General features: G+C 42.9%; 1 protein-coding gene across 3 annotated transcripts in view; it reads left to right on the top strand.

The window, feature by feature from the left end:
• PRUNE2 (prune homolog 2 with BCH domain) overlaps window positions 1–25845 on the top strand; it is a 255648-nt gene that overhangs the window by 155596 nt on the left and 74207 nt on the right. For all 3 annotated transcript variants that reach the window (XM_032427669.1, XM_032427667.1, XM_032427668.1), the window contains exons 7-9: window positions 13765–13923; window positions 17184–23724; window positions 24101–24869. In XM_032427669.1, the coding sequence (XP_032283560.1) occupies window positions 13765–13923; window positions 17184–23724; window positions 24101–24869 (7469 nt within the window). The remainder of the gene's footprint in view (window positions 1–13764; window positions 13924–17183; window positions 23725–24100; window positions 24870–25845) is intronic.

The raw sequence follows: 25845 nt of genomic DNA, 5'->3' as shown, positions 1-25845 counted from the left end.
ATCAGAAACCCTGGGAGTGGGACCCAGGTGTTTGTTTTCAGAAGCCCTCTGGGTGAATGTGATACAGCTAACATTTAACACCCATCAATTTACTATGACCACACAGTAAAATCAGAACCTGGAGAAGAACCCATTTCTCCATCAATCTGGACCGTTATGCTATCTGGCAAATTGGTCAGGCACTTTCTCTAAACCTGACTGTTCTTTTTTTTTTTTTTTAAGATTATTTATTTGAGAGAGAGAGAGAGTGAGCAGGAGGAATGGGCAGAGGGAGAGGAAGAAGCAGACTCCCTGCTGAGTAGGGAGCCGGACGTGGGACTCGATCCCAGGACCCTGAGATCATGACCTGAGCGGAAGGCAGACGCTTAACCGACTGAGCCACCCAGGCGCCCCCTGACCCTTCTTTCAATCAGAAATTTGAGAGCTCACATGATGTAAACAGTGGGCTACAACAAAAGAATCTTAGATAAAACAGGACTCTTTCTAACTGACACCAGGTAAAGAGATAATTTGTAAACTCTACCTAAAGATGGATAATTTTCATTGACCTAATTGACAGAGAAATTCGCCGTTAAAATCATTGTAGCTGTTGGTCCTGCTGCTGCTTCACTAGCCCGTACTGACGGTTGACTCTCCGAGATCCCGGACGGAGCGTTATAGAGATTAGCTCGGTTTGTAAAGTAGGTTTTACCCTTATTTTCCAGATGAAAAAACTGAAGCTTAGCCTGATCCAGTAACTTGCCCAAAGGCGCAGAGATAACAGGGTATGGAGCTAGGATTTGAATTCTGGGTTGTCAGATGTCAAAACCCATGCTTTTAAGCCCCGCATTTTAATATCTGCTCATTTGAGAGAGTTAGATCTACTTATTTTACAAATAAAATGGGAACATATATTTTTGGAATTTGTGGTTTCCCAGTGAGTATGCAAGTTCACTCAATGGGTAGAGAATAGAAACAAGAACCACTGATAGAGAAACTGCCTACATGGCACGAATTGAAAATTGTTTCTTTATATCACTGTTCTGCACCCTACTTGCACATTAGAATAATGGCTTGAACTTTCTGGAAAATACATGGGTGCCCAGCCCCCCCCTTAAGCCAATTAAATTTAAATTTTAAAAGGTGGGGTCTGAGTATTTGTTTTTTTTTTTTTTTTTCATGGCTTCCTGGGTTATTCTAAGGTACAACCAAGGTGAAGAACCAGTGCTGTAGACATACAGTTTCAGATAATTCAGGCTCAGAAATGGATTTTGATTAATTTTTCCCTGTAGTCTGTTATCAGACATGGATGCTGGCCATTCACTGAATACTCACAATGCCCCAAACATGTTGCATTACCCTCAATACCCACCATATTTGGGGGTTACCACAACAGAGTTAAAAGATAAGTATGCATATCATTTTCAGGCATCCCAAATACCAGTTTTGGTGTTTAAAAATGCCTTATTTATCCATAACTGACCTGGGCTAATAGAATTTTTCTAGACTAAAAAAATCTCTGGAAGATACCCAGAGAAAAACTATTTTCCTGGCACAGGAAGTTGATGTTTTAGTAAAATCCTGGCTTTTTTTTTTTTTTTTTAAGAAAATCATCCTGCTTTTCCTTTGTTTGAGCAAATCAAAATGCTGTTTATTTTACAAGCATGCTAATATAAACTAAAAGACAATTGATGGGAATTTTTAATTTTTGCCTGCTTAGAAAAAGGAAACATTTGGCTGATGAGTGCCATGTATTCATGTAGATGCCCTCATCCCTGCATTTTTTTTTTCTCCTACCTCTTAAACCAAATGGAATTAAGGGTATGTCTTGCTTTATGCAGTAATGTTTCTGAAAAAGTTGGATGTGATTTGAGTTATTAAGTTTGCAAGATACTCCCACTATTATTCTCTAAAGTTGTTCTTAATTAGGGCATTTTTTGCCCCTTGGGGACAATTGACAACGTCTGGAGACGTATCTGTCACAACTGGGGGAGTGAGTTTGCTATTGGCATCCAGTGGGTAGAGGCCAGGATGCTGCTAAATACCCTGAAATATACAGAACAGCTCCCACAACAAAGAATTTTCCAGCCATAATGTCCATAATGCTGAATTTGCGAAACCCTGCTCTAAAGTTATTACTTTTTTACCTGTTATGAATTCAGATTTTGCCCCCCAGCATTTGGCCTGCTTAAAGCCCTTCTATAAATAACTCTTGTATAAAATGATAACATATAAACACAACTGTCCCAAATATGCTTTGCCTTTTAGGCAGGGGTTGTAGATCATTTCTCATTTGTATTTAAAGCATAATGGTGTCTCATATGTATGGTGCAAATAGCAATGGAAGTTTGACCATTATAAGAGAGATCAGAGCATCTGAAGACATCGGGTGCCGGAAAGGGGATTCCTCACATTGACCAGAAAGGATAAAGGTGAAGGAGGCTTGGTCTCTTTTTCCTGGGTTCAATAGCTGGTACTATGTATTTTTGATTGATGAAGCATAACTTATATTTTATAAGCTTAACGCTTTTGTAGATTTGCTTTGTCACTCCTTTTTTATAATACCTCTCTTAATTGGGGTCCACACCACCATGAAATGAAAGTTAACGAAATCACTTCACTCAAGTTAACTTTCCAAGCATTGTATGTCTCTCCCTGTGACTTGGGCTTGGTTGGCTGGAAAGAAAATGGGGATTTGGGAAATTATCTGGTCTGTGTGAAAGAGACAGAGAGAGAGAGATAGAGAGAGTCCTTTGTGGTTGGTAGCTAGGGGGCCCCCCGTGTGATGATCTGCTCAGCCTCCTCTTCTAGGAAATGACTCTTACCCATCCTCTTCGTCGTGATGAATGCCATATCTCTCTTTGTGGTCTTTCCAATTTTCCTCAGTTGCTTGGTGCAGGACCAGGCATCCAACCCAAAATGGGAACAACCAGAATTTCTTCTCTGGGGTTTTCAAACTCGAAACCAAGAGGGAATGAACATTGACTGAAACTGAAAGGTCTACCCTGGAGCTGCAGGGGCTCATGTTTCCTGGCACATAGAAGACGCTAGTTGGTCACACGAGAGGAGAATGAAGCCAGAAGAGAAAGGAGAAGCACATCCCCGGCAACCCGTGCCCTCCTCCCAACTTGCTCCCCAGTTCTTCCTTTGCCTTTTTGAGAATGCTCCCCAGATCCTTCTGACTTTCTTTCTCTTAAGTTGCTGTAAGTTTCTGTGACTTGGGACCAAGAGAGTTATGACAATACAGTGTCCTTCCCTGAAAATGAATTCCTTGAGTTCCCCACACACAGACGTCTCTAAATGAAAATAAAACCACAAACCCCAGAGTGTATCTGTTTGCAGGAGGGGGTTTCTGGTAATTAGCTTAGATTGCAACAAATGGCACACACAGACTGTTGGCTCTGCATGTGTGCTCTAAGATTGGTGTTTACCCTATTAGATTCCAATTTAAGAATGTCATAAAGTTTATCAGTGAGCAAATGGAAACTAACAAAACACATATATAAGTGGTGAGAGGCGTGTGCCTTGATACGTAGATTTTTTTAGACTTCAAAAAAATCACTTTCATCGGGTTGATAGCAAAGGGGACACAACCATATTCCTCCACTTAAACTTGGTGATGGTTGGGTATTTTTAGCAAATGAGTTGTCAGCAGAAAGGCTTCATTAGACCCATCAGGATATCTGCCCATGAAGAACGAATCCCAAACTGTACTGACAGTTTCCTTGAGCCAAAATGATGAAGCACCTCTGACAAGAGCCATATTGTGCTCCCCATGTGAGGAGCATGAGGAACAAAAGAGACAGTTTGATCTTCATTTGGTCAGGTTAATATTGACACAGCTTAGAAAAATCAGGAGTGTGTGTAATGTACACGTACATCCAGTCTTCTGGAGACTTGCCTGGTGGTTTCCATAAATCAGAAAAGGGTACCCAGAGAGGAAGGGAGGTTTCCTGCTTTCTCGAAATATTGTTCAAACTAGATGATTTATTTTTACAAAGAAAAATAAATAAAGCTGTAAGTTTTCAAGCTCATGGCTCAAAACAAGCCAATGGGGATTTTTTTAACATCTACACACAATTATGGAAATAATTCAGTATTATTATCTGGTAGCTGGAGTGTTGCCCAGGCGCCACCATTTCAAAAATAAAGCATGACTAATGAGTGGGTTTTCCATTACGCATGGGTCCTGAGTTATTCATTCCCATATAGAAGTCCTTATAAACACACATAAATTCTAACAAAGGGGCCCTTAGCAGGGAACAACAGTGTAGCCCTTTTCCTGCCGAGTCCTTGCATCCATATTGTATCGAAAAGTTTTGATGATTATAGGTCTGTCCTTAAAGAAAATGTAAATTAGGCTGAGATCGTTAATGAGATCATGACTTATTTATCTTTAATTGGTTGTGAACCTCCCCATTGCAAGTATTCAATCTACTATTAACTAGTTGTGAGAGTCTGCCTAGCACATCTTCTCTATGAAGTATCATTCTTCAGGGCAACTCTCTGTGGTTGTAACATTGGTTCTCTTTATGATGGAGACAGTAAGGATGGTGCAAGACTTCAACTTGCTTAATTTCAGATTGACCTGAAACCGCTCCACTTCATTTTAAATAAGAAGTTCTTAATTTAAACCTGTGCTTCCGGATGAACTCTTTACCCTCCTCCTCCCCTTCTCTCTCTCTCTCTCCCTTGCTCTCTCTCTTCATTAATGATGTGGTTATAGGAGGTAGTAACTATTTCTCCCATGACGTGAAAACAATAATTTTCAATTTTCAGCAAACATGTGCTCTCTCCTTCTCTTCTTGAATTCTTTGACCCAAATGATGACCTTACTAGGGTGATTGTTTAAAAGACTCTTGGTTTCTCCTCTAATACTTATGACGTGCTTGACCTACACTGAAGCATCTATTTGCGGATTGATACATTATTTTGTCTTGGATGCTTATGCTTTTATAGGAGGACTTTGCTTGAAACGATGTAGGTTCTTCTGTTAACCTTAAAAATTAAAACTGTCAGTTATTTTACCAGCAAAAATGGGTTTATTCAGGAATAGTAGAGAATTGCAATCCAGGTCAAGCAAGCTATGGAAAACCATAGGCAAGTCAGCAGAACAAAGGAGAGGAACACTCTTTTACAGAGGAAGTGGGGGAGCAGGGAAGGCTGTTTGTTGTAAACAACAAGTCCATTGGAGTAAACTGGGATTTGAAGTTCATGGCTTTCATTGGCTGAGTTGTGACAGTCTCTAGGGGCTGTTGCCAAGGCAGAAGGAAAGCCTTTCTTGCTCCCGCTGGGGTAGTAAAGTAGTGTTTATGGGCACGGTCTGTCTCTTCCTGTTGGCTTTACAATTGATAACAAGCGGTAAAGTGTGAGAGCTTCCCTTGCTACCCTCCTGACATCATTCCAAATAAGGTTCCCTTTATTAATTTTTTTTTTTTTTACTTTTTTCCCTTTTAATTAATTTTAACACTTCCTATTAAGATACCCATTCCCTTCTGGTTAAAAATTGCCTCTTTTTTCTCCCCATCCATCTTCTGCAAGCCTAATTCCTGGTTTCTCTGGGCTTTTGAGCAGAAGAAACGTAATGTTGGGAGCATCCTTAGAGTTTTTATATCCTGAATGTAAATTGAGATTCTTCCATGGTGTGTCGAAGCTACCAAAGGAAGCAAAACTACATGGGGGTAACTCTGGGTAACCCGTGACCATGCCGGTTCTCCTGCTTTTTATGTTTTCTGCATACATATGCATGCCCAACTTTTTAAAAGTACATATTGCTGCAAAAATGTCACAACATTCTTCTTCATAGCAGTTCCTTTGGGTGAGTTTTCAATTTTAGGCCTATACATACCGTTAATGGTCAGCCTACACTTATATTTTAGAGAGTAGATGAAAAACTGGAAATTGGTCATAAAGCATGATAATATTGAATCATCAAAAAATATAAGCAGCTCATTATTATTAGCATTTGTTAAAATCAGGGGTGTGGCTTTCTTGTGTATAGTAACGAGGGCAAATCTATACTAAATAGTCATACATGGAGTAACAAAAACGTGTTTTTTATTACATTAAAAGCAGAATTCATTAGTAGTATCTTTGGTGATGAAGTATTTCTCATTCAGGGATAATGTGGAGGTTAGAACATGGGTTCAACTCCCATTTTTCACCTGGATGAGCCGTGTGACATCAGTTACTTTACTTCTCAGAGCCTTCTTTTTCTCTGTGTGAAACAGAGATGATGTTACCCACCTCATCAGGGCATCTTAAAGTTTAAATGAGATGATGCAAAGCATGTAACAGAGTGCTTAATGCAGACACAGTGCTTGATTAAATTACTACTGGTTTAAATGAAAATCATATTGATATACATATGTTACATACTCATTTATATAATGTAGCATTTTCAATTTTCACAAAATCTTTTCCCAATAGAGCTCTCTCTTTAGCTATGAAGAATATTATGTACTGTCTGACTCTATTTTCAAAGTATGATGTATAATATAGTTTTAATAGACCCAGTGAAGTTTTTACTACTAAAATGCCTTGGCGGGCTTATAAAAATAAGAACACTAGAGCTTTCTTTTTTTGTTGTTAAATGACATCTGGTAAAAACATGGGAAATATCTTTGCTTACCAATTAAAGAGTGGATGAAAAACAGAATAAATGAAATCTCTTAATTTATGCATTTTGTGTTCTCATAAATCATTTTCCTGTCAAAATTATCAGACTTTATTATTGCTGAATATTTTAAACATCATAATGGAATTTTGGTAGCATAAATCATAAAGCTTTCAGTTAGAACATTTGTGTACACACCTCAGCATTTTTCTTATATCTTGATGAAAAAAAAATAGTCCTCAGTCTAGAAATAAATCCATGCAGAGTATAAATGTCAAACTATACTCTTAAATTTCAGTAACTCAGCAATCCATGCTGGTCACTGTGCTTGCAAGGTAGTTATGGATTGTCAAACTATGTTTCTAAGACTCACTGTTCCCCCAAAATGAAGGTATACATGCTTCTGTTTTCATTTTGGGAATGATTTTTATCGTACCTACAAAAAAAAATACCTGCTCACTTGATTTTTCTGTTTCCTATAAGAAGAAAAGACTCTCAAACGTAATAAATCCTGGCATAGCTTGTCCATGACATTAGAAAATAATTTATTTCATTTAATAAAAGCCTTACTCAATATATTCCACTTATAATTTGTAAGAGAGACAACTGTTTTTGGATTATTTGTGTAATCCAGAAAGATGGACCTGAATTGGAATTGTTAGCATGAGGAGTAACATCTATGGAAGGGCATGTGGCACTTGGAGATGAAACAGTGGGAATGATGGAGCGGGCTCTCCCCATGGTGATTTAGCAGAAGGAGAAATCACCACGCAATTTTTTGATGCTTTAAAAGCTGTTATTTGTGTATTGGCAAACAGAAGCTCATTCACTGAGTGTAACTTGGAAATAAAGATAAAGATTCCAGGGGTGCCTGGGTGGTTCAGTTGGTTAAGCGGCTGCCTTCAGCTCAGGTCATGAGCTCAGGGTCCTGGGATCGAGCCCCGCATCCGGCTCCCTGCTCAGCGGGGAATCTGCTTCTCCCTCTTCTTCTGCCGCTCCCCCTGCTTGTGCTATCTCTCTGTCAAATAAATAAAATTTGACAAAAATAAAGATTCCATTAATGAGATAAACACTGTTTACCCAATTTTTAAATCTTATATCATTTTTAAATGACTTTGCTTCACATTTAACTTTGTATAACTTCCTCAATCCCCTCACCTTTAGAGATTTTACATGCGAGTCACTTAAGTGACTTAAAAATGTATGTGACTATGATTTGAAAGTTCATATATATTATAAAGGACATAAGGCAAGTAATTTTAATAGGAATAACCAGTTCCTACACCAAAATTTGTAAAATAGCAGCATACTATTCTCTTGTGAGACTCTTTCATAATTCGTGTAACCATTTATTTATTGTTGGACATTTAGGTTGTTTCTAAGTTTTAGTTATTAAAGTAATAATCCAGTGAATAGCTTTGTCCACAAACCTTTTGTGTACATATCTGATTATTTCTTTAGAATGTGTTTCTAATAGTGTGTGAGAATGCCCCTTAGGAAATATTTACCAATAACAGGAAAAGAGAAGATGAAATATTTTACTATCAAAGGATTTCTGTGATTATCAGTGAGCTCAGATATTTACTGGCATTTGTATTTCAATTGTGAAAGTCTTATGGTCAAATGTTTTTCTGTTGCTATGTTTACTTTTTCCCATTGATTTATAAGAACTCAATTTTGAGGACATTAAGACTTCCTCCTCCCAATTAAAAAATAAATAAAATGATAGTAAATAACAACAGTTACATTGAAAACTTTTGAGTGGCTGTAAGCAGAGAAGTGTCATGATTCTGCTTACATTTTTAAAAGCTCTCTCTTGGTGCGGCGGGAAAAGCTGATTGTAAGACAAAAGAGCCGTTGCAGGGAGACCAGTCAGAAGGCTGTCACCACCGTTCAAGCAAGAGATGATGGTGACCGTGGCTAGGACAGTAACAGAGACGGAAAGAAGGGTCTGGACTTGAACCATGTTTTAGAAGTAAAATTCACAGGATTTGCTGATGGCTGAGGAATGAGAAAAGAAAAGAATCAATGATTTCTAGATGTTCGGCTTGGGTAACTGAATGCCTGGTGGTGCCATTTAATGATATGGAGGAAACTGAGGTGGAGGTAGGTTTTGTTTGGTTTTGTTTGTTTTTTAATTTGAGATGCTTATTAGACATTTACATAGAAATACCATGTGGATAGACAAGGATAGAGTTCAGGTGGACGTAGCTTGATTGTCACTGGTAGACAGATGGTTTGAAAGCTACGCAACTGGATGAGATCCCCAAAGAGAATGTGTAGGTAAAGAAGAGAAAGAGTTGTGAAAACACAGTCTGAGGCATGAACATTTAGAGGTTGAAAAGGAAGAGGAACCAGCAGAGATGACCTAAGGGTAGCCCGGGAGCTGGGAGAAAAACAAGGAGAGTGTGATGTCAGCAAAGTGAAGGAATGATGTGTTTTAAGAAGGAGGGAGGGTCAACCTCGTGGAATTCTTTGGAGAAGTCAAATAGAGTAAGAACAGGAAAGTGACTTTTGGATATTGCCACCTGGAAGCGATTGGTACTTTTGAGAAGAGCAGTTTCAATGGAAGGATGGAGGCGGAAACCGGACAGAGGGATTCAGAAGACAATAGAGGATAGGAATATATGAGCAATGTCAGAAGAGTGGGTTTTTCTCTCCCAGGGAATAGCCACATTTCAGTACTCAAATGTGTACAAGACATTAGTTAGATCACCTTTATTTCATGCAATGCACTACATTTATTGGCACTTTATAGCATAAAGACTCAATTTTTCAGAGCAATGGAATAAGAACTAAAACAGGATTTTGTGAGAGAATGGATTTTCCCACTGCATCTGTCTGCAAACTTTCAACCACAAATGTAATAAATCTCCTGGACACTATCACCGTCACTCTCTCGGTTGTTATATGAGTTAAAGTTAGAGCCATATCATTTCTGTTCCCTGGCTCTTTGTCATCATGATCATCAATCTCACCTTAGCTTTTGGCTGGGGAATAATAAAGCCTTTTTCTCCCCACACTTCCAGGGTCTTCCAACTCATTCCAAAACTAGAAATCACTCGGGCAAAAGGACTCATGACCTCTAAAAATGTTTAATGATCGAATCTTTGGACCCATGGGTGACAAAGGACAGTGACAGGGAGCACTTCCCATTCTTCATAGCTGATATATTGGAATGGGCTGGGTTTTGTGCCAGCCAGTTAGTTCCCAGCTATAATGATTAGTAAAGTAACTTTGTAAATTCCTTGCAGCAATCTCAGGCTGAGGTCCCGCTGCTAAGGTGGGAGGCTGTATGGTGGGGGTGGTAAGTTACAGTTGGAGCTCTTCATTTTCTAAACCTTTGGCAAATTGAGTGAGTTATACATACGCGTATGTATATAATTTTAACTGAAGGTGGAGGAGACATTTTGGAGACATTTGAGCAGATTAACAAATAGTATTTGTATACATGTAACTAAAACAGTAATTTATCAGGTAGAAGGCAGATGGGGGGAATAAAATGCCAACCTCTATCTACAGTTGGGTTGTGTTGATGATGAAGTGCTGTTTATTCAGGGCCAGCCTAGCTTGTCAGCAACGTAAGAGCCGTGGTAGCATATGACTCCCTGCGTAGCTAGAAGACAATAATAAATTATCTCCTATGCAAACAGCACCGGCATAAAAGCAGAACAGGCTCTGCCTCCCAGATTCCTGAAGATTCTCACTCATTCTCTTGTTTGATGCTGTTTTCAACATGATCCTCCTGACACACTCCTAAAGTCAGTAAGATCAATTCTGGTTTGGACAATTCTATGAGGGTAGATAGGACATAGTTGTTGATGATCGCCGTTTTGGAGGTAATGTAACACGAAACATGCCTAAGTGATTTACATAAATCTTTGTTTTTTCAATACTTCATATGGTCGTATGGATTTGGGGGCCACCCAGAGGAGAACTGAGTGTCACCCAAAGGAGCTTGATCCGAATAATCACTTGAGGTACATAATGAAAATACAGAATCTTGGACCCAATCCCCGACCCGATAAAGGAGAGCTTCTGGCAAAGTGGTAGAGAAACACACACCCGCCCCGGGGTGATGTTTATGATGAAGGCAGTGTGAGGAACAAGGAGCTGAGGGTGTGAGTTAATAAAAATCCCAGTAAAATGACAGCATTGAAAGAACCCAAAGAAAGGGTCAGAGGGAAATACATCAAAGAACAAATGCCTCCCTTTTTGAAATGGCTTTTCAATTTCCAATGTGCATTCGAATCACCTAGGAGTTTTGGAAAAGGCAGTTTCTGCTTCAGTAGGTCTGGGGCGTGGCCTGAGACTCTGCATTCCTAACAAGATGCTTGGTGTTGCCAATGCCACTGGACTCGAGTCCAGCAAGAGCCTAGAGCTGCCATTTGCACACAGAAGAATCCAAACAGATTGGAGCTCAGCCAACAGTTTTGAATAGCAAATGTTCCACAAGTATGGCTTTGAATAATGCCGAATCTACTGAATCCTAATCCTGCGCTCAGTTACCAGTTACACTTGCCTTCTTTTGTTCAAGTGACCTAGCTGGGAGTCTGGTGATAATTGTTATTATATGTGAAAAATCTCTTAGAAGTGTTATATATTCTTTCAAGTGTTTATAACTGTATGTGGGGGATTTTATGTACATACTGAAAAAAAATTTGAAAGGAAAATTGCTAAGCTTTTTGGCCAACGCCTTCAGTCTGGAGGATGTGGGAGGTAAGATGTAGGTAGTTGCTGTCCATTCTTGTTCTCCTTCAGGACCATAGCTTCTTTTATAATTCATGATGGCAAAAAGCTCAGCATTGAGGTCCTCTTGAGGGACAACATCTGTGATGATCTGAAATAATTTCATCTACTGAATGTGCATTGTGTATAGTATGAGGTCCAATTTAAAAAAAAATATATCATTTTAGGGGTGCACTGGGTGGCTCGGTCGGTTAAGCGTCTGCCTTCAGCTCAGGTCATGGTCCCAGGGTCATGGGATCAAGCCCCGCATCAGGCTCCCTGCTCAGCGGGAAGTCTGCAGTCTGCTTCTCCCTGTCCCCACCCCCAGCTCGTGCTCTCTCTCTCTCAAATAAATAAATAAATAATATTTTTAAAAATATATCATTTTAAATATCTATTTCTATTGTGGGTGAATTAATTTTTTAAGTATCTTTTTAAAGATTATTACTATGACACTTGGACGATAAATAAAAAGCATGAAAACTGACAGCATGCTTTCTGGGACACAGGTTGCCAAAAGCTATTATATTGGAACATCGTAAATTTCACGGCCAAGTCAGTACAATAGGTCCTTGGTATTCAGCAACAATGTATCCTGAGAGCTTTGTGAATTCCCACCTGCAAGTCCTTGTGCCCAAAAAGGGCAATGTTCTCCTGAGATGCCTAGCAGAAGTAGACAACAACCACTCCTTGAGGGCTGGACGCTCGTGATGGGCTGGGCCCCCACACCTGTCAGGTGTCTCGTGTGGCCTCTCAGAGGCCTCATAGACCTTGACATTCAACTCAGCAGAAGGACAGAGTACGTGTGTTATGGATATTTTAAGCAGCCGGTAAATAATCTAAGCCGCAAATATGAAATCCACAGGTTTCAAAGAACGAGCACGCACAAACATAAATCTGGGCACGGAACATGCCTGCATCTCCATGCACTGCACTGTCTAGCTCCTCGTCACGGCTATCTGGGGAGGGGGTACGTGGCCCCTTCTCTTCCTATGGTACATATTTCTGTGTCACTTTAATACTTTACCAGTGGCACACACAGTTCTGATGCCTTTTATATCAGAACAAAAATTGATAGAATTCTTTGTATCTCTTGAGTGCACATTATGGTGATTTCAACTGTCAGTGGATTGTCTATGATGATCATATATATATGTGTGTGTGTGTGTGTATACATATATGATAGAGGATTATGTAGCAAAGGTTGATTTTGTGTGTCTATCTCTCCAGTCATTCAAAAACATTTTTTGAGGGGCACCTGGATGGCTCAGTCAGTTAAGGGTCTGCCTTCGGCTCAGGTTATGATCCCGGGGCCCATCTTGGGCTCCCTGCTTCGCTGGGAGTCTGCTTCTCCCTCTCCCTCCCTCCCCCCCACAACTCATGCCCTCTCTCTCTCGCTTGCTCTCTCTCTCTCAAGTAAATAAATAAAATCTTTAAAACAAAAACATTTTTTGAGCAACTAGTATATGCCAGACATTATGCTAGGAGCTAACGTATGGTCTTCAGTTCATTTCTTTAAAAAAGAGAGTTAACTATGCCAACAAAGTGGTTCTCATTGCTGTTAACAAAACGGAAAAAGGCCAGCACATATTTGAAGATGATGTGAGCCACAGGTTTGTGGTAGTGGGCTCCTTTTCCACAATGATTCACTCTTTCTTAGCTACCACATAGAGCAGGAAGATCTGATAAATCATAGCCTTCCATAAATCTCCTGGCCTCCTACACCGGAATAAAAAGCATTTAGCTAGATTCATCCTTAGGGATTCTTTTTGGCTTTATAATAATCATTGGAAAACAATTATAAAAAAAAGAACAATAACTTCCTCCTATTTTTCTAGTGATAGGTTGTTATGATAGTCAGGAGCTGTTCCTAATCCTGTGAACAATAAAAGGAAAAGTATTTTTTACAAAGTCAACGTTCGAATAAATATTTTAGGAAAGAACTGTTAAGACATTTAGTCCTTGTCTAAACTATCTTAATAATGGCCAAGACTTCTGGGGTGCCTGGGTGGCTCAGTCAGTTAAGCCTCTGACTCTTGGTTTCAGTTAAGGTCAGGATCTCAGGGTGAGATGGAGCCTCATGGGGGCTCTGCACGTAGCCGGGAGTCTGCTTGGGATTCTCTCTCTCTCTCTCCCTCTGTACCTCCTCCCCCGCTCCTCCCCTTCTTCCCCTCCAGCTCACGCACACTCACTTTCTCTCTCTCTCTCTAAAAAATAAAAAATAATGGCCAAGACTCCTTCCTTCCTTGGGTTAGGAAAACAAACAAGCAAAGGACATTTTAAGCCATAGCATGAAAGTTTGCAAACTTGTGTGTTTCTCTCACTTGCCTCTGATAATAAAGAGCTGTCACGACACATCACAACGCGGGACAAATTTGTGGCACAACTCCCCGAGGCGAGGGAGTCTGGCATTAATACCAACTGGCCTGTTGTCGTTTCAGGACTGTATGTTTCACAGCAGTGTCAGCACTGACTTGAAAGCATTTGCAGACAAGTTCGGTTTTGATGTCCTCATCCTCCTGGCCAGCTACCTGCTGGAGGAAGAGCAGCCCAGACGGCAGATCGCTGTGTACTCCCAGAACCTCGAGCTGTGCAGTCAGGTAAAGACCTCCTTCGGTCCGGCCCATGTGACTGCTTCCTAACCTGCTGGCTGTCACAACACGCGGTGGGACATGGGAACGGATGGGTGGCTCAAGGAAACAGACCCAAGAGATAAGGTCCTAGAGTGTGAATTTTAAGAAATGTTGGGGATATTTTGTACATTGGGCCGTTTGTGTGTGTACATATTTATATTTAAATATTGTTATTTATATAAATTTATTTATATAAATTATAATATCTATATTATTTAATTTGTTATTTATTAATAATAAAACATTAAAATATACTTATATAAATTATAATATTTGTATATTATTTAATATATATTATATAAATAATATAACTATATTCAAATATTTGCCTCAGAGTTTTAGTTTTCAGTTTTGAGGCTATGCCACCCAAAAATCACCTAATTAGAATTGGCAGTGAGATAAATATTGGTCCTTTTTAAAAAACTGAGGTGTAATTGAATATAACATTATATTAGTTACTGGGGTACAACATAATGACTTGATATTTGTGCATATTGTGAAGTGATCACCACTGTAAGTCTAGGTAACATCCATCACCATGCATAGTTACAGAAAAAAAGGACTTTTAAGATCTACTCTCTTAGCGACTCTCAAATATATAATACAGTATTATTAACTGTAGTCGCCATGCTGTAATATTACATTCCCAGGACTTATTTATTTTGTAACTGGAAACTTGTACCTTTTGGCTCCCTTCACCACCACCCCCCCCACACACACACACAAGGCCTTTTATTTTATTTTATTTTTAAAATAATTTTGTATTGAAGTATAGTTGACACTCAATGTTACATTAGTTTCAGGTATAGAATATAGTGATTCAGCAAGTCTGTATGTTATGCCGTGCCCACAAGTGTAGCTACCTACCACCTGTCATCATACTGCAGGAATATCATTGACTATATTCTCTGTGCTGTGCCTTCCATCCTGATGACCACATGGGCCCTTTTTTTTTAAAATTTTTTTATTGTTATGTTAATCCCCATACATTACATCATTAGTTTTAGATATAGCGTTCCATGATTCATTGTTTGTGCATAACACCCAGTGCTCCATGCAGAACGTGCCCTCCTCAATACCCATCACCAGGCTAACCCATCCTCCCACCCCCCTCCCCTCTAGAACCCTCAGTTTGTTTTTCAGAGTCCATCGTCTCTCACCACATGGGGCCTTTTAAAAGATTCCCATATCTATTTGTCTTCTAGACCAAATCCATAGAGGGAAAGAATGTATCTTTTTCACCCAAAGAAAGGCAAGGTCTCCTGGGGGTGATATTTTCTTTGAGGACTGCTACTTGGTTATACCTAAAAAAAATTCAGTCCCTGTCTAAATACCTATTTGATGCCCAGTGTTTAGTAACTGGTAATCTAATGCTTTGATCGAAATTGGCTTGTCTCCAAGTACTATAACTCTGACTGGGTAATTAGCTCCTCTTGCTTGATAACTGAATTTTTTAACCCAACGTTTTAGAAATAATATAAGAAGTAGACACAATTAATCAAAATAGGGCACCGGCTATACCAAACCAGGCATATTTAACAACTAATATGAGAACCTACATGATTCATTATAATATGGACGACATGAACACAAAGCAGTTTCATCACTGTCTTTCCTCACTAATGGATTAGACACCTGTCTATCTGCAGGTGGCTATAGGCAAAGTCTCAGGAGACTCCTTTCTCATTCTACATCCTCACTTGCTGTCCCCCAAGAGACCCATCTTGGCTGTATTGCATGTGACTGTAGGTACTCACTGACTCCTCTGTGCATTCTCAAGTCCAAGTGTGAAACAGGAAAGAGCCCCTGCTCCTGCTGCAGATGTGTTCTGTACCCTCCCTTCAGACCCTCACACACCTGTGCATTGCATCACCAACCTGTGGCTTTTTCAATGTTTTTGCTCTGCACTGGGTTTCCAAGCTGAATTCTATGTCTGGTCACTGGTTTCCTAGGGACCAACTTACATCTCCTAAGCCTCCAATATGGTGGTTTTTCAAATCGCTTTTAGTAGCAAAGCAGCTTTAAAAATTGGTTAATCTTAAACAAACAAAAGTAGAAGAGCAGGTGAAGGGATTAGAAGCCCTGGAGCCCGCTCTGCATACCTCTCCTCTTCCCCATGCTCCCCTCCCGAATCACCTGGGAGACAGTTCCTCTGAATCTTGAGCAACACAAGGTCAACACTACCCTAGAGGAAACCCTCTGTGTCCATGTGACCTTAGGTGATTAAGGGCCAGCTTCTGCAGAATTCACAGCGTGGCTCCATCATGTGTCACCTACATGGCGTTGGTCAAGGTATCTGACCTTGCTGTGTCTCGGTGTCATCACTCGCAGAACAGGGATAAAGAATCCCTACCTTGTACAGAATTATTATGAGGATTAAAGGAGATACCGCACATAAAACCCTTAGAACTGTGCCTGGCATACGGAAACAATATATGTTAATTATTATTATTACTATTAATGTGAGCTCGGAGTTATTTTCAGTGTTGTTGCTATCACCTCCACGAATCCTGTGGGGCCATTTTGAAAGCCCAGTAGGCAAAATATCCCTGACGTTTCCTAAAAATCATAGAGCTGCGGCCCGGGTTCTGGCCTCACACCAGTTGTCACACATTCTCTTGACCTCCGAGGGCAGCTTTGTCTATTCTGAGCTCCATGTTGATGCTTCCCGGGGGGCAGCAAGAGACAGTGGGGGCTCGCGTGGTGTTGGAAAGCTCCATCCCTGGTAGCTTTCTCTTTCCTATTTTCTCCTTTGCCTTATGAGGCTTTCGGAGGTAAAGGCAGGTCCTGGGTGCCTCCTCCCGCCCCGTTTCCCCTCATGCCCACACTCATCCCCGCCCCCCCACCTGCCAGTTCTCAGCAACCAGCATTATCTCTGCTTTTTGCAAACTTGAGTTTCACTCCTGTTGGAAGATGATATTATATTACACCAAGAAAAGGATTAAAATGCTTTACATCTCTTCACCTGTAACTTTCAGGAGCAAACAACATTGAGCTGCTGGATTTTGAGTTAAAAGAAAAGCCAGTTCGATGGGATTGTAGAAAGAGGTGGTGGTATGTTAAGTGGGACTTTCCGTGTCTTACATTACTCGGTGTTCCGTTGTTTGAGATCTTCTTTGTAGACTGATGCACACAGATTAATTTTATATTAAGGCAAATTAAGAAAGCCAAACTGCAAAGAGCAGAGTGCCTCAGTGCTCACATGAACCCCTGTGCCTCCCTGACAGATTTGCTGTGAACTGGAAGAATGCCAGAACCCTTGCCTAGAGCTGGAGCCCTTTGAATGTGGCTGTGATGAGATCCTGGTGTACCAGCAGGAGAACCCTTTGGTGACCTGTGATCAGGTGGTTCTTCTTGTCAAGGAAGTCATCAACAGGAGGTGTCCAGAGATGGCCTCCAACAGCCGAACGTCCTCAACAGAAGCCGTGGCAGGCAGCGCCCCACTGTCGCAGGGATCTTCCGGGATTATGGAGTTGTATGGTTCTGACATAGAGCCACAACCCAGCTCCGTGAATTTCATAGAAAACCCTCCAGATCTGAACGATTCTAACCAGGCTCAGGTGGACGGGAACGTAGACCTCGTCAGCCCGGACAGTGGCTTGGCCACCATTAGGAGCAGCCGTTCATCCAAGGAGAGCTCGGTTTTCCTCAGTGATGACAGCCCAGTGGGAGAAGGTGCGGGGCCTCACCACAGCCTCCTCCCAGGGTTTGACTCCTATAGTCCCATCCCTGAAGGAGCAATAACAGAGGAGCTTGCCCAGTCCAGAGAACACAGTGAATCCTTTGATCTCTTCAACTTTGACCAAGCGCCCATGGCTTCTGGGCAATCCCAACCATCTTCCCATTCTGCAGACTACTCTCCCGCAGACGACTTCTTCCCCAATAGTGATTCATCAGAAGGACAACCCCCCACAGGGCCTAAAGAAACCAGTGGGATAGGGATGGACATGTCTAATTATTCATCCAGTTCGCTTTTGTCAGGGGCTGGCAAAGATAACCTTATGGAATTTGATGAGGAGTTTGGTGAGAGACAAGAAAGTCCCCAGGATCACTCTGAAAGAAATTTGAGCCTGACAGGTTTTGTGCGAGATAAATCTCCTTCACCAGAAAGGCTAAAAAATATTGGAAAGAGGGTCCCACCAACACCTATGAATAGCTTTGTAGAAAGCTCGCCATCTACCGAAGAACCAGCTCTACTCTATCCAGAAAATGTGACTCAAAAAGCAACAGACACAGGTCACATCGGGCCACCACAGACCCGTGCGAGGTGCAGCAGCTGGTGGGGGGGGTTGGAAATCGACTCTAAAAATATTGCAGATGCATGGAGTTCCAGTGAGCAGGAGTCTGTCTTCCAGAGCCCCGAGTCGTGGAAAGATCATAAGCCAAGCCCAGCAGACAGGAGAGCCTCAGATTCTATATTTCAACCAAAGAGTCTCGAATTCCCAAAGTCAAGTCCCTGGGAGTCTGAATTCGGTCGGCCTGGGCTTGGCAGCAATGATATTCAAGACCAGAATGAGGACCCTTTGCAGTTTCAGAATGTGCCCCCGGAGAAATCGAATTTGCCAAATGCTTCTCCCCAGGGAACAAATCACCTGATAGAAGACTTTGCCGCCTTGTGGCGTTCTGATCGCTCTCCCACAGCGATGCCGGAGCCGTGGGGAAATCCCCCAGAAGATGGTGACCCAGCTGCTGTGGTGTCATTCCCAGCCTGGAGTGCCTTTGGTAAAGAAGATGGTGCCAAAGCTCTGGCAAATACCTGGAATCTGCACCCAACCAGTGGTGAGACACCTTCTGTGAGGGACCCGAGCGAGTGGGCCATGGCAAAAAGTGGGTTTTCTTTTCCTTCAGAAGACAATTCACCCAGCGAGGCAAATAATGAAGAAATCTGGGGCAAGAAGAACCACGCCCCCAGGGATGATACCCTTATATCTGGGAATCCCAGCTCTGATCTGGATCACGCGTGGAATAGTTCTAAGCCAACCCAGGAAAATCAGAATGGTTTAGTGGATCCAAAAGTTAGGGGGAAGGTGTATGAAAAGGTCGATTCCTGGAACCTTTTTGAGGAGGGTATCAAGAAAGGAGGGTCAGATGTCCTGGCACCTTGGGAAGATTCCTTCTTATATAAATGTTCCAATTACAGTGCATCCAACATGGGGGAAGATTCAGTGCCTTCCCCCTTAGATACCAACTACTCCACGTCTGACTCTTACACTTCGCCAACATTTGCTGGAGATGAAAAAGAAACAGAAAACAAACCATTTGCTCAAGAGGGAGGCTTGGAGTCAAAAGATGCTAACTCTGCCACGGGGGAGCCTGAAATGCCTCCTCGGTCCCCAGAGCAGCCACCCAGGAATCGAATTAGCTCAGGTCCCGGGGACCTAGAAATGTGGGGTTCCCCTGATGCAGATAATAGTTCTCAAATAAATGTCACTCATAGCCCAGATAAAGATTTCCTCGAGACGGAGCCCCCCAATGATAAGAACATCTCCCTGGAAGATGACGTCGGGGAAAGCAGTCTGTCCAGTTACGACGACCCCAGCATGATGCGGCTGTACAATGAAACCAACCGTCAGCTCACGCTTCTACACAGCAGCACCAACTCCCGCCAGGCGGTCCCCGACAGCCTCGACTTGTGGAACAGGGTGATTCTGGAGGACACGCAGTCCACTGCGACCATCTCCGATATGGATAACGATTTGGACTGGGATGACTGCAGTGCTGGTGTGGCGATCTCCAGCGATGGTCAGGCGCAAGGATACATGGCTGAAGGTTCCGAACCTGAGACCCGATTTTCCGTGAGACATCTGGAACCATGGGGTGTGGAGTATCAGGAAGCAAATCAGGTAGACTGGGAACTCCCTGCCTCTCCGGAGCAGAGCAGGGACCCTCCTGCCAACGAATATCACAGCCTGAATGAAGGAAGTGGGCAGCTAATCGCGAATAATATTTGGGATTCCGTCATGAGAGATAATGACATGTCTTCATTAATGTTACCAGGCCCATCCTACGTTACAGATTCTGAACAACACAAATCACCTCCTGAAACTCCCAACTCATCAGAAAAAAGTAAGGACGGTTCTATCCCAGAGGTGCTCGAAGCTTCTGGAGCCAATGAGTCAGGAGCACTTGATCCCGAGAAGCAGAACACGGGTAGAGGAACCCTGCCAAGTGATGCAGCATCCTGGGCAACCACCCTTGAGAATCCAGGGCATTTTGCACACTCAGATCCATGGGAAGGTCCTAGCTATGGACAAAGCGAAGGTGAGGAGGAAGCCCGTGGAGCTGTTGCAAGGGAGCGCCTCAGTGAGGAGGAGATGCTAGACAGAGCCTCGGGGATTTCTGGAAAAGGGCCAAGTGATGGGGAACACTCCTCCCCAGTGGCATCTCAACATCAGGAAATCTGCGATGAATCGGGCAAAGTCAGCTCTCTTTCACTCACTTCTAGTCCTCAGACTGAGGAACCCCAGGAGGTTTTAGAGCATGAGAGGGGGTCCTACAATCCAGATCCCTGTGATGGGCACACAGAGGTGTCCACAAACGACCCGCAGGCCCAAGAGACCTGCGAAAAGCACCTCATGTATCACAGAAATTCAGGTGAAACCACTGAAATTTCAGGTGGGCTGAATTTAACAAAAACTGTATCTTTACCTGAAATGGATCTTGAGAAAACTGAAAAATGTAACGTTCTGGAGCCAGAGAGAGTGAACCAAGAGCCACCCCATGAATGTCCCCAAAGCCTTGACATTTGGGATGCCTCTGTAGACAGTGACGTGCAGGTCAATTTACCAAGTTCTGAGATAACTAAGGATCTTGAAGTCGAGAGTACTGAAGACAACCTTCCAGGAGCTATTCCATCAGGAAATTATCGCAGAGATAGTATTTCTAGTGAGTATACACATTCCAGTGCATCGAGTCCTGGCCTATACGATTCTTCAGCTGCATTGCCTTCCTGGGACCAGAGACCCAATACAGGGCATCAGGAGCAGCATCAAGATGATTGGAGCCAACAGAATCACCAAGAATCTGCACTAATTACTACTGACAGCCAAGTAGAAGTAATTGCTGAAATGAAGGACCTGGAGAAAACCAGAATGGACAGGTTGGAAAAGAGCTTAGATCACAAGGTTCCTAAATTTTTAGAGATTTGGAATGACTCCATAGATGGCGATTCCTTTTCCTCTTTATCCAGCCCTGAAACAGGCAAATATTCAGAATATTCCGATGCCTATCAAGAAGGAAATCTAGTGGTTAGCCATCAGGAGAAAAACGACCATGACATTTCTAAAACTGTGCAGCCAGAGGATGCCAGGTTCACTGCAACAAGCTCAGGTTCTGATGACGACAGCATAGGCGATGAAGAGTCAGTGGAGAGAGAGATCCATCTGGGCACTTGCCAAGCTGCTCAGAGTGAACCCGGGGCTTGGGACTCACTGAATGAACCTAATAAGTTCTTGGCCACAGCTGATCCCAATGATGAATTTTCTGCCTATGGAGGCGGTTCAGAACCAACAGAGAATAAGTCAACCCCGTTCTGTGACAATCAACAAAACAGTCCCGATCACTGGAATCTCTCGCCACTAAAGGAGACTGAACTACAGATCACAGCAGTGGATAAGGAGATGAGATCTCTGGAAACAGCGAATACAGGAGATACCCCATGGCAAATCTCCCCCCAAAGTGAATCGAAGAATGAGAATTATTCTAAATTGGAAATGCTTGGCTTCTCAGCCGAGAGCACTGAGTGGTGGAATGCCTCTCTACAAGGAGGACGACCAATTGAGAGTGCATTTGAAAGGGAATTACCTAGCTCAAGTACTGTGTTAGAGATGAGTTCTTCAGTGTACCAAAACGTGAGTCCTTGGGGAGCGCCCGTTCAGGGTGATACCAAACCCATGGAAACGCAATGTACCAATCCTTTCACCGAGGAACATCAGTCCCCCTTCCTGGATAGCAATGAGAACTCCCATGAGCAACTTTGGAACATTCAACCAAGGCAGCCAGACCCCGAAGTTGATCAGCTTAGCCAGCTGATAATATTGGACCAAATTAAAGAAAAGGATTCCAGAGAGCAAAGCTTCGTGTCTTCTGCTGGTCAAGAACTGACTCCAGAAACACCTAACCAAGAGCAGCAGTGTCAGAACACAATGCTGTCCGTCTGGGATCAGCCAGACCCAACATTTACTCACACAGATGAAAATGGATGTGTGATATCTAACGTCTCAACAGTTGAGTGCCAAGAAACAAATTGGTGGGAAGAAGGAAAATCATATCCCGGTGAAATAACGAATTCAACCATTGCCTCAGATTTCCCCGCTGTCAGTTCTCCCACCCAGTTGATAAAGAAGTCAAGCTCTGAATGGGATGTCTCTCCCCCTAGTGAGGGCCCCCAAGGCACATTTGTTCCAGATATTTTACATGGCAACTTCCAAGAGGGTGGGCAACTGGCCTCAGCTTCGCCTGACTTGTGGATGGATGCTAAGCAGCCCTTCAGTTTGAAAGCAGATGGTGAGAATCCAGATATACTGACTCACTGTGACCATGACAGCAATTCTCAGGCTTCCAACAGCCCTGATATATGTCATGATTACGAAGTAAAGCAAGAGACTGAGCTGCACATCAAGGCTGGAGTGGGACCTGAAGGGGAAGCTGGTGAGTTATATCTCACTGAGCCGAAGATGGATGAAGAACCCAATCCGGAGCCTGGGCGGGAATTTGTCCCATACGATTCAGAACTATCTTCTGAAGACGTGATTCCACTGCCTCCCATCAGTGATCAAGCGAACACAAGGGGCTCATCTCAGCCTGCCTCTCACAAAGGTTCCCCTGAACCTTCTGAAATCAATGGTGGAAATAACACAGGTTTCAAAGCATCCGAGAACGGAGTTTCCCCAGATACAGCACCAATTCTGCAGCTTGTGGACAGAACAATCTCAATGACTGAAAACATGGGAACCGGTATTTTTGTAACTCTCCAAGAGCCAACTATGGACAGCAACAGCTCGCTGATGTCAGAGGGCTTTTCCCCGGAAAGTCAGACAGATGCAGGAGCCTTGCTGGACCACGAGCAGCCTTTTGCTAGTGAGAATTCTGCCCCTGGTCATGACGCCTTGCTAGCCTCCGACACTTGTCTGGATGTAAGTGAAGCTGCTTTTGACCACAGTTTCAGTGATGCCTCAGGTCTTAACACATCCACGGGAACGATAGATGACATGAGTAAATTGACATTATCAGAGGGCAATCCCGAAACGCCAGGTGATGGGGATACAGGGAAGCAAGACATCTGTTCATCCGAAGCCTCGTGGGGTGATTTTGAATATGATGTCATGGGCCAAAATATCGATGAAGATTTGATGAAAGAGCCTGAACATTTTCTCTATGGTGGTGACCCTCCCTTGGAAGAAGATGCTCTGAAGCGATCTCTGGCGCCTTACACACCCCCCTTTGATTTGTCCTATCTCACAGAACCTACTCCTGGTGTCAAAACAACGGAGGAGGCTGGGTCTCCAGAGGATGAGTCTCTGGGGAGCGAAGCAGCCAAGATCCTGCTTTCTGCCCTTCCTGATCAAAGGAGCAAGGAAAAGCACGAAGGAACCCAAAATAGCCAGCCCGGACAGCTGGTTGTGCTGCATATTCATGAAGATCCTGAGTCGGTCTCTTTGCCAGAGGGAGCCGACTCCAACCTTGAGCTGTCTCCATCAAACATTGACTGGGAAGTAGAAACAGATAACTCAGATTCACCAGCAGGTGGAGACGTAGGACCACCAAATGGTAAGAAACAACCGGGTCCTCCACCCCTCCCACCCCACCCCACCCCACCCCCACTCCCAGAAACTGCTGCTTTCATGCAATTAACATATTTGTAAACCGAGCTCTTCCTACCGTTGTGGGTAAAAAAGAGGAACTAACTGCATTTGCAATGCATGCTTCACCAAGTCCTGCATTGCAGCCGTAAATGTCTGCTCCTTGTTAATACCTCTCTTTGAGGGTGCCTGAGAAAATACAACAGCTCTACCAAAAAAAAACCAAATAAATAAAAATTCTTAAATTATCTCTCCTTAAATGGATCATTTGCAAACATCACAAATCACATAACGTGTTAATTCAGCCTTGTTCGCCCCTTCTCGCCTTCATCTTCCACTTCTAGGTACCACCGAGGGAATATCAGAGTTGGAAGAAGAAAAAGTAATTCCTGTCAAAGAGCCTGAGCAGCTAACACCAGAATACAGGGAAGTAGTGTACATGGAGAAGAATGAAGATCATCATGCACTACACATGGATTACATACTTGTAAACCATGAAGAAAATTCACCCCCAACTCCGGGGCCCAGTGAAGCCAGAGAATACATGTGTGAATTAGGAGAGTTTCACACAGGTTCTGAAGGAACAGGGCTGCCAGGAACTCAGCTAGCAGGCTTCCCAGATTCCTGTCAGCCTGCCTCCTTAAATGAAAGAGAAGATTCTCATCCTGTAGAGAGAATGTCTCCCAAAGGTGATAAGAGATCATCTCTTGAGAGCCCTGGGCAAGACCAGAGCTGGATGGTCTTGGGCCATGGTGAGGTCGGTGATCAGTCACTGGAAGCTAGGAACTCGGGGCCTGGATGGTCTGGCAAGGTGGTAGAGCTGACCTCCGCTTGTGGCTTGGGCCAAGGTCCCCAAATGCAGGTTCTAGGAGGAATGAAGCCTGTGGAATCTTTAGCACTAGAAGAGGCCCCTGGTCTGGGCAGCCAACCCCAGAAGAGCAAGAGCCGAGGCAGGGCTGGCCCAGATGCAGTTCTGCGACAGCCTGTCGCCCATGACAATGAATGGGAAATGCTGCCACCCCAGCCTTCTCAGAAAAACAGGATCCTTGAAACGGAAATGGAGGAGGAGACAGAGTTTCTGGAGCCCAGAACAAGGAAACCGAGGCCAAACGGGTAAGCGCAAAAGCTAGATTTATTTATTTATTTATTTTTCCTGAAAAATACTGTGTTAGCATCTGGGGAAAAGGTGAGGGATTGTGGAATATGAAGAATAACTAGATGATGACGGGAGCTTTGCTTCTATGTATGGCCAAGCGTACCATCCGTAAAAGCAGCTGCTAGATAACCATAAAGATAATGACGATTTGTGTGTATTTTCAGCCAAAAAAACAAAAACAAAAACCCTTCAGTTTCCATCCAGAGTCTGTACTTACCCTTCCGATACTTACACGTACTCAACCTACTCAATCCCTATATTACTCTTAAACAGGCAGCTGGAACCAGAGAAGGGAGGGCACTAACATTTTTTCATAGAGCGCCAAACAGTTTGCTCACATCATCTCATTTAATACTTACAACAGCCCTGAGGTGGTAGGCATTATTACCTTTACTTTCCACATGCTGGTGGGGGTGCCTTGAATTAAGGAACCAGAGTGAACGCTCTGGAATTCAAAGGTTTTCACCTCCAGAGTCCATGCTTTTCCAGCAGACACACAGCCTATCTCACGCAAAGGGCAAATCTGGTTTTATGTCCTACCTCACTTACGAGGAGGGCTAACTGAGGCTCAAAATCTTCGCGTGAAATATTCACTCCCCAACTGGCTGAAAAATTGGCAAACAACCATCAAACTAGGGATTCATTCATTCATTCCCCACATGGTGTCAGAGAGTCTGCTCTGTATGGAGTTTCTGGGTAGCCAGTGGATATATGGCAGAATGTCATGGAACAGAATGTCATCTCTGCCCTCGAGCTTCCCAGACCCTGTTGACACCATGAAGGGTTGTTCGTTTCTCTTCATTTGTCCTGATGGAGCCCTCTTGCTCCCAGGGACAAAAAGGCAAATTGGGACAAGAAGAAGATCATGTTTCCTCTTTAAAATGTAGTGGAAAAAAAGATCTCTTTTTCCTACTCATTTCAGGAGTATAAAAG

The sequence above is a fragment of the Phoca vitulina genome, unplaced genomic scaffold, assembly GCF_004348235.1.
Source record: "Phoca vitulina isolate PV1807 unplaced genomic scaffold, GSC_HSeal_1.0 scaffold37, whole genome shotgun sequence".
Lineage (NCBI taxonomy): Eukaryota > Metazoa > Chordata > Mammalia > Carnivora > Phocidae > Phoca > Phoca vitulina.
The sequence above is the reverse complement of the archived record's forward strand: the minus strand, read 5'-3'. Positions and strand labels throughout refer to the sequence as shown.